We start from the raw sequence: 17,097 nt of genomic DNA on the forward strand, positions 1-17,097 counted from the left end.
GACAAGAGAAGCAGGCAGTGCCAAACTGTGCTCTGTACTGTGGTGCAGAAGGAAGAGACAGCATGGGGGTATACAAAGGAGTAAATAGCCAGGCCAGTGTGAGTGGTCCCTGCCAGCCCTGGGCAGGCTTAGGGATAAATGCACCCTGGACTAGAATTCAGGAAAGAGGAGACAGGAAGGTGATTTACTTGCAAAGGCAAATTTGTTTACCTGACAATGTTTTCTCCTCAGGTGAGAGTGCCTGGTAAAATTCACCCAGGCCTAGGATGCGTGGGGTTTTGAAAAATAATACCTTATATTTATATGGGCTTATACTTACCATATATATATACCTTATATGTGTATGGGTTTAATTTCTTTTTCTGCTCAGATATAACTCAACATATACATTTTTAATTTTAATTGGAGGCTAATTACTTTACAATATTGTGGCGGTTTTTGTCATACATTGACATGAATCAGCCACGGGTGTACAGGTGTCCCCCCATCCTGAACCCCCCTCCCAACTACCTCCCCACCCCATCCCTCTGGGTTGTCCCAGAGCACCAGCTTTGAGTGCCCTGCTTCATGCCCTGAACTTGCACCGGTCATCTATTTTACATATGGTAATATATATGTTTCAATGCTATTCTCTCATATCATCTCACCCTCACCTTCTCCCACATAGTCCAAAAGTCTGTTTTTTACATCTATGACTCTTTTGCTGTCTTGCATATAGGGTCATTGTTACCGTCTTTCTAAATTTGTGTGGGCTTAATTTAACAGGCTTATGACATGCTCTTATGTAATAAGTGTAAAAGATAGAACAAGAATTATGATCACTTTACAGATCAGTTGATTTCATCTTAGAGAAGTTAAATGGTATAATTTAATTAAATTTCAGGGATGAACAATACGTTAAAGATTTCGTCTAATGCTTTCTCAAAGCTGGGCACTTCACAGTATATCAGAGATCTTTGCTCATTCATGCAACAAAATGTATTGGTCATGTTTTATTTGCAGGCTGCTAGGCTATGGGACTTCCCTGGTAGCTCAGTGATAAAGGACCTGCCTGCCAATGTCAGGAGACATGGGTTCGACCTCTGGTCTGGAAAGATCCCCTAGAGAAGGAAACAGCAACCCACTCCAGTACTCTTGCCTGGAAAATGCCACGGACAGAGGAGCCTGGTGAGTTAGAGCCCACAGGGTAGCAGAGTCAGACACGACTTAGTGACTCAACGACAACAGTCTATGGAACATGTGGAAAACTAGGTTGTATTAAGATAAAATTCCTCCCCTTAGGGCAAGTGAGGGAGAAGAACAACCAATTTTATTGATCATGTACCGTGTACCAAGTATGATGATAGTTTTACACCTATTACTTCATAAGAATCTTAAAGTCTAGAAGGTAAGACATATGCAGAAACAATAAAATATTGATGCTTGATATATATTTGAGTTCTCAGTGAGTATTTGTTGAATGAATGAATGTAAAGAACATGAGATCTCAAAATAATTGTCCTTGCTTCAGAGTCCCAGAGAGATTGAGAGATTCCCTCAGGTGAAGGCTTTCCATACCAAAGACCACATTCTTTGTTGAGTCGACCATTTCCAAGCTGTGTAATTAAGTGATCCTGGGCAGGTTAGGTCATCTGAATTTTGGTTTCCTAGCCTGCAAAGTGGGGAAAGTGTCTTCCGTCTCAGTGTTGTGACAGGGGTTAGTGATAAGCTATGTAAAATTCCCTACATGGAAGGATAATTAATAATTATGCTATTAGTAATAGCACAATCAACTATTATTATTATTTATTAGACTGATACACACTAGCTATTGATCTAATTTTTTCTACAATTGGTTTCAGTTATGTAAACTAACTTCTTTTTTTTTTTTTTTTTTGTAAACTAACTTCTTGCAAACGCATTTAAGGATCCCCAAGCGGCTCAGTGGTAAAGAATCTGGCTGCAATGCGGGCGTGGCTGCCAAGTCGCTTCAGTCGTATCTGACTCTTTGAGACCCCATAGACTGTAGCCGGCCAGGCTCCTCTGTCCCTGGGATTCTCCAGGCAAGAATACTGGAGTGGGTTGACATACCCTCCTTCAGGGAATCTTTCCAACCCAGGGATCGAAACCGCGTCTCTTATGTCTACCTGCATTGGCAGGCGAGTTCTTTACCACTAGCGCCACCTGGGAAGCCCGCAATGCAGGAGGCAAGGGGTCAGTCCCTGGTCTGGAAGATCCCCTGGAGAAATGGTAACCTGCTCCAGTATCCCTGCCTGGGAAATCCCATGCACAGAGGGGCCTGCGAGCTACAGTCCACGGGGTTGCAAAAATTGTGGGACGCGACTCAGCGAATAAACAACAAGAGACTCAGAGGCCAACGCCTCTGCTTGGAAGACACTAGCAACTATCACTTGGAATACAGCGGAGTTTGTGCTCAAAATTCACAAATAAGGGCTTGTCTCCAACGCCCTTTCACATCCCTTTACCAACTGCAAACAGCCTCTCACCGGCTTCTCTATAGCAAGTCACGGTCACTAAGTCACTGCGTGCAGCATACCGCGTTACGAGCTAGAAGCGGGCTGGGCACAGATGCTTTTTCTGCTTTTACTTTACGACTTAGGAGGACTAAGCCCTCTTTTCTGAGGAACTCCTGAACTGATTCGCACACAACCAGTCTACCTTCCCCTCCGAGACTAAAACGGCACTCCCAAATCTCTAACCACGCACACGCCCCAGGGACGACGAAGAGCAAGGCCTCCTGGGAAATTCACCTTTCACCTCCCCTCTTGCCTTACCTCGACTCACCAATTTTGACGTTAGCGAATAAAGCGACGAGGAGGCCTAGAAGGCGGGACTTAGTGGTTCTAGGTCCACGTTGATTGGTTGAGACTGCGAAGGGGGGCCCCGCGTGAGCCTGCTAGCGCCCCGCCCACTGTGGGCGGAGAGAAGTGAGGACTGCGCTTGCGCGCTGAGAGGCGGCGGAAGTGGCGGGGGCGGGTACGCGTGCGCGGTGGGCGGAGCGAGGCTCTTCTAGCTTTTCTGCCAGCCGCAATCTTTCCAGTCCTGCCCAGCCGGTGTGGTGCTCCTGTTTCCCTATCTCGTCGTGGAGCGTCGCTGCCGACTGGGCGCTCGTGTTCGGGTCGTCATGGCAAGTTACGAATACGTGAGCCCGGAGCAGCTGGCTGGCTTTGATAAGTACAAGGTAGCGCGGGCCCCGCGGACGCCCCTTGCCCTGCTGGTCCCGGCCTCTCCTAGGCGCCTGAGGGGCCACCGTGGTTCGTGTCACCTTGTGCCGCGTGGCTCCGGGCAGACTAGCGGCAATTTCTCTGGGGGTCCTGCCGAGTGCAGGGGATTTGGGGTCGGGGAGCATGGGAGCATCCTAGGCCCGCCGCTCCGACTCGGCCCCCTCCCGGGGGATTGCCTTTTCCTTAGGGGGCCGCTCCACGAGAGTGGAGCGGGAGAATTCCCTTGGCTTCTTTCTTTCGTTATTATTATTTTTAGTTCCTTGAAAGGTGATGCAGTTCCCTTCTGTGATGTCTTGTCTTTATTTTAATGAAGCTTTTACCCGCCTCTCTTTCATTCAACTTCGGCGATGGAGAGAATCTCTTGGCAGATGAGGCCCGGGGAAGGGGAGTGACTGCTGGGGCCGTACTGCAGATGCGCCCGCTTCCGTTCCTAGGAAAGAGGCGCCTGGGCGGCCAATGCCGGTACATGTGCACGGGCAGAACCTAGAACTGTGTAGTGAAAAGAGCGCGGGGATTTGGAGTTCATGTAAACCTGATACCGGTTCTGATACCCAAATCTAATATATTTGGCGTTGGGCCAAATACTAGTCTTTACCTTGCAAAATGAGCATTGGAAAGCGCCTGGTACATAATGGGCCTCCAGGACCTGCTGGTCGTTATCTTTCCTCCAAGTAACATTCTTCTCCACAGCTCCATTAATGAGCGAATGACTCCAGTCTGTCGTCCAAGCTCGAAATCTGGGCAGTAACCTTTCATCCTTGCTACCTGTGCCGCTTTCACTACTGATTGCTTTACCCCACCCACGAGACCGGTGAATCACCAGGTCCTGTAAGTTCCATCGTTTTTAGCCTAAACGAGAAAGATGGCTCCTTTACCACTCTCCCCACATATACTTTAATCTTTTACTTTTAGAATGGTTTTTGAACAGATTTGCAGAAAAATTGTGACGATAGTACAGAGTTCCCATATACCCCACATCTGATTTTCCCAGTTATTAACATCTTATGGTACATTTGTCACAATTAAAATGAACTGATACTTACACAGTATTATTAACTGAAGTTCATACTTAGTTTTCACCTAGTGTTCTTTTTCTGTTCTGGGCTCTCATCCATAATCCGTAACATTTAGTTGTCATGTGTCTGTTGCCACCTCTTGACTATGATGGTTTCTCAGTCTTGTTTTTGATAACCTTGATAGTTTTGAGGCGTTCCAGTCAGGTATTTTGTAGAATGCCCCTCAACTGGGATTTGCCTGATTTTTTCTCATGATTAGACAGGATTATGGGGTTACGGGGTTGAAGGCCTTTCTCATTGTCCTAAGAGTACATGTCATCATCACGACTTAATCACTGCTGATAACTTTGATTCCCTTGCTGAGGTAGTGTTTGTCAGGTTTCTCCCTGTAAAGTTAATCTCTTTGGAAGAAAGTCACTATGCAGACCTCATTTAAGGGGTGGAGAGTTATACTTCACCTCCTTGAGGGCAGTATATTGACGTAATTTTATTTGGACTTCTGCATGGAAGATTTATCTTTTCTCCCCAATGTATATTTATTCAGTAATTTACTTATATGCGTATGAGTTCATGAATATTTTATACTTTGGGTTACAGTTCAGTACTGCTTGATTTTGTTGCTTACTAACATCCGCTTTTGCCCTTCCAGTCCTTTTTCTCTGCTTCATAATGATATTTTAAAAAACGTGTGTATCTGGTCACATCACTCCTTTGCTTGTAATCCTCCACTGTCTTCCCTTTGCTCTTGGAATGAAGTCCTCAAATCTAGAACATGTTCTGCAACGCTCTATGATCTGGCCCTTATCTGTATCATCAGCTTCATGTCATGGCTCTCACTCTGTATTCTTGCCAGCATCAGTTGCCATCTCTCCCATTTCCTTTTTTTCAGATCTTCAAGTAAGGTTATGTGTGCCAGGAATGTAACTCCCCATTTATGTTTATCTTCACTTCTTTTTAAAAAACATTTATTTATTCATTTATTTGGCTGCGTTGGGTATTAGTTGTGGTACGTAGGATCTCCAGTTTCAGGGCTTTCTTTCAGCATGTGGGAACTGAGGTCCCTGGTCCCTAGTCCCCTGCATTGCAGCCTAACCACTGCATTGCAGTCCTAACCACTGGACCACCAGGGAAGCCCTCATCTTCACATCTTAATTTGAATGTTACTTCCTCAGAGAAGCATTCCTTAAATATCTCATACCTCTCAAGTATGCTCTTATAGTACCCTCTGCTCCTTTATGAGTTTAGTTCTTTAGGTGTCTCACCAGTACTTCTGTGCATAGGTATCCAGTAAACATTTGTGGAATGAGTAACAGAAAAATCACAGTGGATCTTGTCAAAATGGAATAGGTGTAAGAGACATAGTGCATTACTCTGCTTTCGAGCAATATTATGCCATACCGTTTTGAACTGAGGTGTTGACTTGTCTGAAAATTTTAAGTCGAAATTTAACCTAGTGCAAGGCTTTCACTGAAGAAGGTTATTAACCCAGATACCTCTTGTTTTCCCCTTTCTGTTATCTCTTTTGCACTGTAAATATTGACATAATCTTTTTTTCCTTCCATTCTTAGGATCTGGCTTTCTGATAAGTGCCAACAGAATAACTGTTTTATTTGCAGCAGTGTCTGTGATAGGGAATCTACTTTTTTTTTCTTTTAAATAAGCAGTCTTTCCTAGATTTATATTTCCTAATTTATAGGAAATTTTAGTCTGATTTTTCCATTCCTATTTTCCCCCCTTCTATTATCTGACTCACTTCCTGTGCCTGACAGCAGATTTCCTATCATCCTGGAAAGCAAAGGTCAATTTAGCAAATGTCCAATGTTCACTAAAACATAGTTTGTTGATCTTATTTTAGTTATAATGAGACTTACTTTAAAAACGTGGTTGTGGGGAGTGCATGGCACAAATTTATAAACTTCTTCTAGCAGAAGGTTCTTTACTCAGTACTGTGTTCATATTAAAAAATATGACTCCAGAGGGCAAAAAAATCTGTGTGGTCTGTTTTCCTGGAATGTAAATTATACCTGGAGACCTTTTCTTCCTGAAGATCACATATGCCATTATGTGGGCTTTTTGTAAATGCTTATTGAATTAAAACAGCTTTTGAGGAAGATCATCCCATAAATGGGTGAAGACTCAAAACACTCAAAAGAGAGATTTTTATTCCCTGATGTGACTCTGTATATTAAAGCAAAGCGATGTAGAAAAAAATTTATATTATCAAAGCAGCTGGTGGAAGAATTACTTTTGAACCAGTTTAATTTATCTTCCCCGGAGGTGCATCTGAGAGCTACAGTTGAAAACCTGGCAGTTATTCAGAATAACTCCTGAAAGGGGTGCACACGTAGGGTAGTAATTAGGTTTCGGTAGTAAGAAAGTGTTAAGGCAACTGATTTTGAAGACAGAAGGAAGCATGGGATGAATTCAGTGTTACATGCTCTCTTAACACTTGTGTTCCTTGTTGTGTCTCCCCAGCCTTATTAAACAGTTGCATAATTTGTTGAGTGTGCGCCCTCTCTGTTGGGATATGAGCTCTGGGAGGGCAAATCCTATAGCTCTCTTGTTGCACATGACCGAGGTCTAGCACATGAACAGTGTAGGCATTTGACAGATATTTATTGAAGGAATGAAAATGTACAAGAAGAAAAACCATTTGGAAGTATAGTAAAATGGAGCTGTGCATTTCCAGGAAACTGGAAGGATACTTTCATATTTTGAATGTGAAAATAAACCACCATTGTTCTCGGTTGCTTATTAGTGTACCTTCAAACAGTTATGTTGAGGGATTTCACTCTCACCAGGCTTATCATTCCTCCTCTCTTCCTATCCTTCCTTGAGTTGCAGGATGTTTCCACTTACCTAAGGGTGAAACTTCTATTGTGGTTTACCTAATCTGACCTAAGGAAGGCTTAGTTTTAATTGATAGTGTAGCAGCTAGTTTCAAATTGTATCATTTTGCTTCAGAGAGAAAGTGTTCTGTGAAATATCTTGTTTGGTATCAAGAATATAATTTTATGATGAATTGGTTTCTGCTATCATGGTAATTAATTAACTTGGCTGTCAACAATAGCCCATTTACAGGAACTTTGATAATTGTGAATTCAGGTGGAAAAGAAAGGCTTTGTACATCTTGATGGTCGTGCTAAAGAACTGGAATCTGGCCTGCACCCTTACCGGTTCATGCAGTTTGGTTTTGTTTATCCAGTAAGCATTTATTGAGGGCCTGCTCTGGCTCAGACATGGCATTGCAACTGCAAAATTAAGCTAAGCTAGAATTCCTGCCTTCAAGTAACTCAGTTAGGTGGCATATGGGCAAGGAAGCAAACAGATATAGTTAATAAATGCAGTTAGGTAAGTTTACTTCTTGCCCTTGGCATTTGTACTTCTCTGCTTGTGAACACTAACTGGTATATAACATATATACCTGTACTCACATGCCAGAAGGTTATACCAAGAGGAAGGATGTTTTAGCCAAGGAAGAGTAAGTAAATTTTTTCAAACACCAGTCTCCTCCTTGAACATCTGTAGTGCCTCCCACATGTTTTTCATGTGTTTGATATCCAGAGTCCTCAGCAAGGATTTCAGGTTCCTTCATTAGACAATCCCTCCTTTTGTCTTATCTCCTCATCTCTTGTTTGTTATGGATAAACTCTAGCTAGGAAACATGTTTGTCATCATGACCTGCTTGTTCTTGTCTCACTGTTCTAATCCTTCTCCAGTCTTCTCTCACCACTTGTCTGCCTCATCAGCAGATCTAAATGACAATATTCATGGAAATGGCATCTCGTTGCCCACTGAGTCATGTTTTTGTGGGTGTAGTTCTTAAAGTCTTGTATTGATAAAAAGTGCTTCTGTTGTTGTTTAGTAATTAAGTCGTGTCTTAATTGTCTTAAGTTGTGACTCTTGTAACCCCATGGACTGCAGCACTCCAGACTTCCCTGTCCTCCACTATCTCCCCGAGTTTGCTCAAACTCATGTCCATTGAGTCAGTAATGCCATCCAACCATCTCAGCCTCTGTTGCTCTCTTCTTTTGCCTTCAATATTTCCCAGCAACAGGGTCTTTTCTAGTGAGTCGGATCTTCGCATCAGGTGACCAAAGTATTGGAGCTTCAGCTTCAGCATCAGTCTTTCCAATGAATATTCAGGGTTGATTTCCTTTAGGATTGACTGGTTTGATCGTGCAGTCCAAGGGACTCGGAACAGTCTTCTCCAGCACAATTGAAAAGCATCAGTTCTTCGATGCTCAGCCTTCTTTATGGTCCAACTCTCAAATCCGTACACGGCTACTTGAAAAACCATAGCTTTGACTGTATGGTCCTTTGTCAGCAAAGTAATGGCTCTGCTTTTTAATACACTGTCTAGATTTGTCATAGCTTTCCTTCTAAGGAGCAAGCGTCTTTTAAATTCCTGGCTACAGTCACCATCCACAGTGATTTTGGAGCCCAAGAAGTCTGTCACTGTTTTCGCTTTATCCCCAACTATTTGCCATGAAATGAAGGGACTGGATGCCGTGATCTTAGATTTCTGAATGTTGAATTTTAAGCCGGCTTTTTCACTCACCTTCAGCAAGAGGCTCTTTAGTTCTTCTTCATTTTCTGCCATTAGGGTGGTGTCATCTGCATATCTGAGGTTGATATTTCTCCCAGCAATCTTGATTCCAACTTGTGATTTCGCATGATGTACTCTGCGTAGAAGTTAAATAAGCAGAGTGACAGTATACAGCCTTGACATACTCCTTTCCCAATTTGGAACCAGTCCGTTGTTCCATGTCCGGTTCTAACTGTTGCTTCTTGACCTGCATACAAGTTTCTCTGGAGGCAGGTAAGGTGGTCTGGTATTCCCATCTCTAAGAATTTTCCACAGTTTGTTGTAATCTACCCAGTCAAAGACTTTAATGTAGTCAGTGAAGCAGAACTAGATGTTTTTTTCTGGAATTTCCTTGCTTTCTCCATGATCCAGCGATTATTGGTAGTTTGACCTCTGGTTCCTCTGCCTTTTCTAAATCCAGACTAGAGATCTTTTCAAGAAAATTAGAGATATCAAAGAACATTTCATGCAAAGATGGGCTCAATAAAGGACAGAAATGGTAGGGACCTAACAGAAGTAGAAGAGATTAAGAACAGGTGCAAGAATACACAGAAGAATTGTACAAAAAAGTTCTTCACAACCCAGACAATCACGATGGTGTGATCACTCACCTAGAGCCAGACATCCTGGAATGTGAAGTCAAGTGGGCCTTAGGAAGCATCACTACGAACAAAGCTAGTGGAGGTGATGGAATTCCAGTTGAGCTATTTCAAATCCTGAAAGATGACGCTGTGATATGGAAAACTCAGCAGTGGCCACAGGACTGGAAAAGGTCAGTTTTCGTTCCAATCCCAAAGAAAGGCAATGCCAAAGAATGCTCAAACTACTGCACAGTTGCACTCATCTCACACACTAGTAAAGTAATGCTTAAAATTCTCCAAACCAGGCTTCAGCAATACGTGAACTGTGAACTTCCAGATGTTCAAGCTGGTTTTAGAAAAGGCAGAGGAACCAGAGATCAAATTGCCAACATCCGCTGGATCATCCAAAAAGCAAGAGAGTTCCTGAAAAACATCTATTTCTGCCTTATTGACTATGCCAAAGCCTTTGACTGTGTGGATCACAATAAACGGTGGAAAATTCTGAAAGAGATGGGAATACCAGACCACCTGACTTGCCTCTTGAGAAACCTGTATGCAGGTCAGGAAGCAACAGTTAGAACTGGAGATGGAACAACAGACTGGTTCCAAATAGGAAAAGGAGTATGTCAAGGCTGTATATTGTCACCCTGCTTATTTAACTTATATGCAGAGTACATCATGAGAAACGCTGGGCTAGAGGAAGCACAAGCTGGAATCAGAATTGCTGGAAGAAATATCAATAACTTCAGATATGCAGATGACACCACCCTTATGGCAGAAAGTGAAGAAGAACTAAAGAGCCTCTTGATGAAAGTGAAAGTGGAGAGTGGAAAAGTTGGCTTAAAGCTCAACATTCAGAAAACTAAGATCATGGCATCTGGTCCCATCACTTCATGGTAAATAGATGGGGAAACAGTGGAAACAGTGTCAGACTTGATTTTTTTGGGCTCCAAAATCACTGCTGATGGTGATTGCAGCCATGAAATTAAAAGACACTTACTCCCTGGAAGGAAAGTTATGACCAACCTAGATAGCAGATTAAAAAGCAGAGACATTTCTTTGCCAACAAAGGTCTGTCTAGTCAAGGCTATGGTTTTTCCAGTGGTCATGTATGGATGTGAGAGTTGGACTATAAAGAAAGCCGAGCACCGAAGAATTGATGCTTTTGAACTGTGGTGTTGGAGAAGACTCTTGAGAGTCCCTTGGACTGCAAGGAGATCCAACCAGTCCATCCTAAAGGAGATCAGTCCTGGGTGTTCATTGGAAGGACTGATGTTGAAGCTGAAACTCCAATACTTTGGCCACCTGATGCGAAGAGCTGACTCATTTGAAAAGACCCTGATGCTGGGAAAGATTGAGGGCAGGAGGAGAAGGGGACGACAGAGGATGAGATGACTGGATGGCATCATCAACTCAACGGACATGAGTTTGGGTTGACTCAGGGAGTTGGTGATGGACAGGGAGGCCTGGTGTGCTGCGATTCATGGGGTCGCAAAGAATCGGACGCAACTGAGTGACTGAACTGAACTGAAGCTGATGATGGGGCTTGTCCTTCAGCTGAGGAATTGGCGGAAGTGGCATTCATGTTTGTTTTCACCAGAGCAGTGCTCCTCAGACTTGAGAGTGTTTCAGAATCACCTGGAGCGTTTTTTGAAAGACAGATTGCTGGCTCCACCACCAGGCTGCCTGATTCTGTATATTAAGGGTAGGGCACAAGAATTTGCGCTCAGTTTGGCAGCTACATTTTGAGAAGCACCTCATCAAAGGAATATTCCATTGTATTGAAGAGCAGTTAATAAACCAAGAAACGAATGTAAAGAAGTAAGAAGCTGTATTACTGTGATGTTCATGTGTTAGCTCTCAAGCATCAGGTAGTCTTAATTTTGTGGATAGGGGCCTCAGGGTATTTCTTACTAGAAAAGAGAATGGTGTAGTGCTTTCAGTATTGGATATTAGTTTTCTATTGCTGGGTAACAAATTACCACAGATTTGGTGGTATAAAACCACACACATTTCTTGTCTCCCACTTTTCTGTGAGTCAGGGCACCAGTGACTTGGCTTCTCTGCTTCTGTGTCACCAGCCTGCCATGCAAGCGTCATCGGTGCTGTGTTCTCATCTGGAGTTTGAGGTCCTTGTCCAGGCTCATGTGGTTATTGGCAGAATTTAGTTCTTTCTAATTGTTGGGCCAAGGCTCTTGGCTCCTAGAAGGTGCCCACTTTTCTGGCTACATGGCCGTCACCATAGGCACTTCATGTCATTGCTGTTTGCTTCTTTAAGGTCAACAGGAAACTCTTCTTCAAACTGTTAAAATGGAGTCCTAGGTAATGAACTATATAATGGAAATGGCATCTCATCACCATTGTGTATAATGTTTTCTTGGGACTTCCCTGGTGGTCCAGTGGTTAAGACTCTGCACTCCCAACGCAGAGGGTCTGGGTTCCATCCCTGGTCAGGGAACTAAGATCCCGAATGCCTCTCAGCATGGCCAAAGAAAAAAAATTATAATATTCTCTCAATCAAGGTAGTGATATCAGTCACCTTTGCTGTATTCTGTCAATGAGAAGCAAGTCACAGTTTCCACCATCAAAGGAGTGAATGAACAGTGAAGGGGAAAGGATTGATTATTTGTATAATTTGTATAAAGAATTTGACTCATTGGGGATTAATTACCTTAGAACATGTCTGCTACCAACTGGAAGACAGAAAAGTGTGTATTGGAGGACATTATGTTAATAAGAATTTCAGTATATTGGATCTATCAATAAGTAGCCCATGATTGTGTTTGGGCCAGGAGAGGATAATCTAGTTTAAAACAAAGTGATCCATTTCACAGAAATGTTCCAAGATGACTCATAAAGGATTTATAGTTTAGGCTTTCCTGCTTATTAGCTGTTAATCCTTGAATTTTATAGTTTCTTCATCTGTAAAATAGGGTGGTATAATCTACCTTATCTATCTTACAATATCAAATAAGAGAACAGATATAATTGTACTTTGGAGACTGTATACATGCAAATGGAGACATGGTATTATTAATAGGGGGCGAGTAAGAGCAACTTCCCCTTGTGAAGTGACATGTTGCTGTGAACTAGTTCCCAGAGGAAAATTGTTCCTCTCATCACTGATGGAGTCACTGTATACTGCCACTTAAGTAAACATGCAGGGTAGTTTGTATTTATTCATCCATATGTGTAAACATTCAAAGATGTTTCAGTTCAGTTCAGTCACTCAGATGTGTCCAACCCTTTGAAACCCCATGGATTGCAGCACTCCAGACCTCCCTGTCCATCACCAACTCCTGGAGCTTACTCAGATTCATGTCCATCAAGTCGGTGATGCCATCCAACCATCTCATCCCCTTCTCCCGCCTTCAGTCTTTCCCAGCACCAAGGTCTTTTCCAGTGAGTCAGTTCTTCACATCAGGTGGCCAAAGTATTGGACTTTCAGCTTCAGCATCAGTCCTTCCAATGAATATTCAGGATTGATTTCCTTTAGGATTGACTGGTTGGATCTTCTTGCAGTCCAAGGGACTCTTAAGAGTCTTCTCCAACACCACAGTTCAAAAGCATCAATTCTTTGGTGCTCGGCTTTCTTTATAGTCCAGTTTTCACATCCATACATGACTACTGGAAAAATTGTAGCTTTGACTAGACAGACCTTTGTTGGCAAAGTAATGTCTCTGCTTTTTAATATGCTATCTAGGTTGATCATAGCTTTTCTTCCACGGAGCAGGCGTCTTTTAATTTCGTGGCTGCAGTCACCATCTGCAGGGATTTTGGAGCCCCCCAAAATAAAGTCTCTCACTGTTGCCATTGTTTTCCCATCTATTTGCCATGAAGTGATGGGACCAGATGCCATGATCTTAGTTTTCTAAATGGTGAGTTTTAAGCCAACTTAAACTCTTTCACTTTCATCAAGAGGCTCTTTAGTTCTCCTTTGCTTTCTGCCATTAAGGGTGGTGTCATCTGCATATCTGAGGTTATTGATATCTTCCAGCAATCTTGATTCCATCTTGTGCTTCCTCCAGCCCAGCGTTTCTCATGATGTACTTTGCATATAAGTTAAATAAGCAGGGTGACAATATACATCCTTGATGTACTCCTTTCCCGATTTGGAGCTAGTCTGTCCCATGTCCAGTTCTAACTGTTGCTGCTTGACCTGCATACAGATTTCTCTGCAGGCAGGTAAGGTGGTCTGGTGTTCCCATCTCTTTAAGAATTTTCCACAGTGTGTTGTGATCCACAGAGTCTGGCATAGTCAATAAAGCAGAAGTAGATGTTTTTCTGGAACTCTCTTGCTTTTTCAATGATTCAGTGGATGTTGGCAATTTGATCTCTGGTTCCTCTGCCTTTTCTAAATCCAACTTGTACATCTGGAAGTTGGCGGTTCACATACTGTTGAAGTCTGCCTTGGAGAATTGAGCATTACTTTGCTAGTGTGTGAGATGAGTGTAATTGTGCAGTGGTTTGAGCATTCTTTGGCATTGCCTTTCTTTGGGATTGGAATGAAAACTGACCTTTTCCAGTCCTGTGGCCACTGCTGAATTTCCAAATTTGCTGGCATATTGAGTGCAGCACTTTCACAGCATCACCTTTTAGGATTTGCAATAGCTCAACTGGAATTCCATCACCTCTTACTGGCTTTGTTCCACTTGACTTCGCACTCCAGGATGTCTGGCTCTAGGTGAGTGATCACACCATCGTGGTTATCTGGGTCATGAAGATCTTTTTTGTGTAGTTCTTCTGTGTATTGTCACCACCTCTTAATATCTTCTGCTTCTATTAGGTCCATACTATTTCAGTCCTTTATTGTGCCCATCTTTGCATGAAATGTTCCCTTGGTATCTCTAATTTTCTTGAAGAGATCTCTAGTCTTTCCCATTCTATTGTTTTCCTCTATTTCTTTGCATTCATCACTGAGGAAAGCTTTCTTGTCTCTCCTTGCTATTCTTTGCAACTCTGCATTCAAATGGATATATCTTTCCTTTTCTCCTTCCCCTTGTTTATTGAGCTCCTACCCTGTGACAGATGCAGACAAGATCAGGCTGGGAAGCCTTCTCCCTTCTCTTAACTGTTATTTTAAAATGCCAGCTGTCAGTGAGTCCCACATTTGTATGTGAAGGTAGTTGTTTTGATTGCCTTCATATTTGTTGAGTGACTAACAGTTTTTAATAATTGGGATCGTTTATGTTTTGTGCTTAAGTGACTGCCCAGAGGCTTGGAATGCCATTGCTAAAGAAATCTGCTGCAGGAGTGGTAGAGCACATGTTGACCACAGCGGATCCTGCCCCCATAGAGACTTACAGCTAAACGTGGTTGAGTCCTGAGACCCCTCAGCAACGGACTGACCTCCATACCATATTAATACCACACAGACACTTGAGAGAAGAAACTTGACATTTCTTTTCTCTCCCCTGAGTTCTTAAGAAAGGATGATAACGTGTTTCTTTCATTTAAGAGATATCTGGAAAGTTGGTATGAGCAGTAAACAGTTTAACACAGTGAACCCAGTTGGGAACCAAAATTGGTTCTTTGTGACTGTCCTGCTTTTTATTCCTAAAATCATGGATGATTTAGAAGTCAAGAATTTGGAGAGTAATTTTAAAAAGTCAGAAACATCAGTTTGAGCTTGCTTACATCTGAAATGATTAACAATCAGTGCAGTTTATGAACTGTTGTTAACTTGTACTCAATCCATACTTTATGGATTTCCATAGTTAACTAAAATATGTTTTGTAAGTGTAAAGTTTATTTTTCAAGTAGGTAAAGACAGGCAATCATTTGATAGTTAGAAACTTCCTCCTTATATTGATCAGAAGACAAAGCAAGGGAAATCTGATTATAGATGGTAGAGTGCTAACATCTATATTAGTACTGGATGGGACACTAGCCTCAGTCTGGTTAATAAGTTGTTCAGAGCTCTGCATTTAGTGCGAAGATGTGTCAGTTCATCAGTTTTCTTATCAGTTTATAGAAGAGATTTAAAATATAGTACCTGTACAAGGAAGTGGTTCCATAGTTTTCCTTTTGTTAGAACCAATTTCCTTCTGAAATTAAGAGGAGACTCATATTTCTAGTGTCCTTCTCAAGAATGGGCACTTAATAGCATAATTTAGAAGTAATTTAGAGTCCTGTACTGCTCCTAGCCTAACCAGTACTTGCCACTGGCCTGGTATACTGTAGCACTCTTGTAACTGTTTTGCACTTTTGCTGCCCTCCGGTCTATTTTCTATACCATAAACAGTGTGACCCTTTAAAAATATAAATCAGGACATGCATTGGGCTTCAGTTCAGTTCAGTTCAGTTGCTCAGTCGTGTCTGACTCTTTGCGACCCCATGAATTGCAGCATGCCGGGCCTCTCTGTCCATCACCAACTCCTGGAGTCTACCCAAACCCATGTCCATCGAGTTGGTGATGCCATCCAACCATCTCATCCTCTGTCGTCCCCTTCTCCTCCTGCCCCCAATCCTACCCAGCATTAGAGTCTTTTCCAATGAGTCAACTCTTCGCATGAGGTGGCCAAAGTATTGGAGTTTCAGCTTCAACATCAGTCCTTCCAATGAACACCCAGGATTGATCTCTTTTAGGATGGATTGATTGGATCTCCTTGCAGTCCAAGGGACTCTCAAGAGTCTTCTCCAACACCACAGTTCAAAAGCATCAATTCATTGGGCTTATGATAAAATAAAACTCACTGTGGACCTTTTGGGTGTTGTCTGCCCACGTCTCCAGTCTCATTTCATACCACTCTTCCTTGTTCATTCACTGAGCTGTGGAGTGGCTTTCCTCTACTTTGTGGTCTTCCCACATTCTGCTTTAGAAGGTGTCTTGGCATGTACCCTCCTTCCTTCCCAATTTTTACCTATAAACTGCGCACACACACACACACACACACACACACGTGCATACTGTGACACATATATTCTTTATTTTCTCTCTCATTTTTAAGGTATAAATTATATACAAATGCACAGATCTTAAATATGTAATTTAATGAATTTTTGCATTTATGCACACCCGTGTAGGGGACTGGAATGCAAAAGTAGGAAGTCAAGAAACACCTGGCGTAACAGGCAAGTTTGGCCTTGGAGTACAGAATGAAGCAGGGCAAAGGCTAATAGAGTTTTGCCATGAGAACACACTGGTCATAGCAAACACCCTATTCCAACAACACAAGAGAAGACTCTACGCGTGACATCACCAGATGGTCAACACCGAAATCAGATTGATTCTATTCTTTGCAGCCAAAGATGGAGAAGCTCTATACAGTCAGCAAAAACAAGACCAGGAGCAGACTGTGGCTCAGATCATGAACTGCTTATTGCCAAATTCAGACTTAAATTGAAGAAAGTAGGGAAAACCACCAGTCCATTCAGGTATGACCTAGATCAAATCCCTTATGAGTATACAGTGGAAGTGACAAATAGATTTAAGGGACTAGACCTGATAGAGTGCCTGATGAACTATGGACAGAGGTTCGTGACATTGTACAGGAGACAGGGATCAAGCAAATCCCCATGGAAAAGAAATGCAAAAAAGCAAAATGGCTGTCTGAGGAGGCCTTACAGATAGCTGGGAAGAGAAGAGAAGCGAAAAGCAAAGGAGGAAAGGAAAGATATTCCCATCTGAATGCAGAGTTCCAAAGAATAGCAAGGAGAGATAAGAAAGCCTTCCTCAGTGATCAGTG

The 17,097-nt window shown here is 42.5% G+C and overlaps 2 protein-coding genes across 6 annotated transcripts in view; one reads left to right on the forward strand and one right to left on the reverse strand.

Annotated features, from left to right (window-relative positions):
- The window catches only part of ADGRF3 (adhesion G protein-coupled receptor F3), a 29,139-nt gene extending 25,475 nt beyond the window's left edge, over window positions 1-3,664 (reverse strand). Inside the window, exon 1 of the mRNA XM_081592794.1 lies at window positions 2,785-3,664. The gene's annotated coding sequence lies outside the window, so the exon portion shown is untranslated. The remainder of the gene's footprint in view (window positions 1-2,784) is intronic.
- Window positions 2,940-17,097, forward strand: part of SELENOI (selenoprotein I) — a 46,082-nt gene continuing 31,924 nt past the window's right edge. For 3 of the 5 annotated variants that reach the window (XR_014082738.1, XR_014082735.1, XM_081592804.1), the window contains exon 1: window positions 2,940-3,181. Coding sequence is in view for 1 of the 5 variants with exons in the window: in XM_081592804.1 (XP_081448930.1) it covers window positions 3,125-3,181 (57 nt within the window). In the remaining 4 variants the exon portion in view is untranslated. The remainder of the gene's footprint in view (window positions 3,182-17,097) is intronic. The other 2 variants (XR_014082736.1, XR_014082737.1) reach the window with 2 other exon arrangements.

This window comes from Giraffa tippelskirchi, chromosome 4, assembly GCF_054371585.1.
Source record: "Giraffa tippelskirchi isolate mGirTip1 chromosome 4, T2T-mGirTip1v1.2.pri, whole genome shotgun sequence".
Classification (NCBI taxonomy): Eukaryota; Metazoa; Chordata; class Mammalia; order Artiodactyla; family Giraffidae; genus Giraffa; species Giraffa tippelskirchi.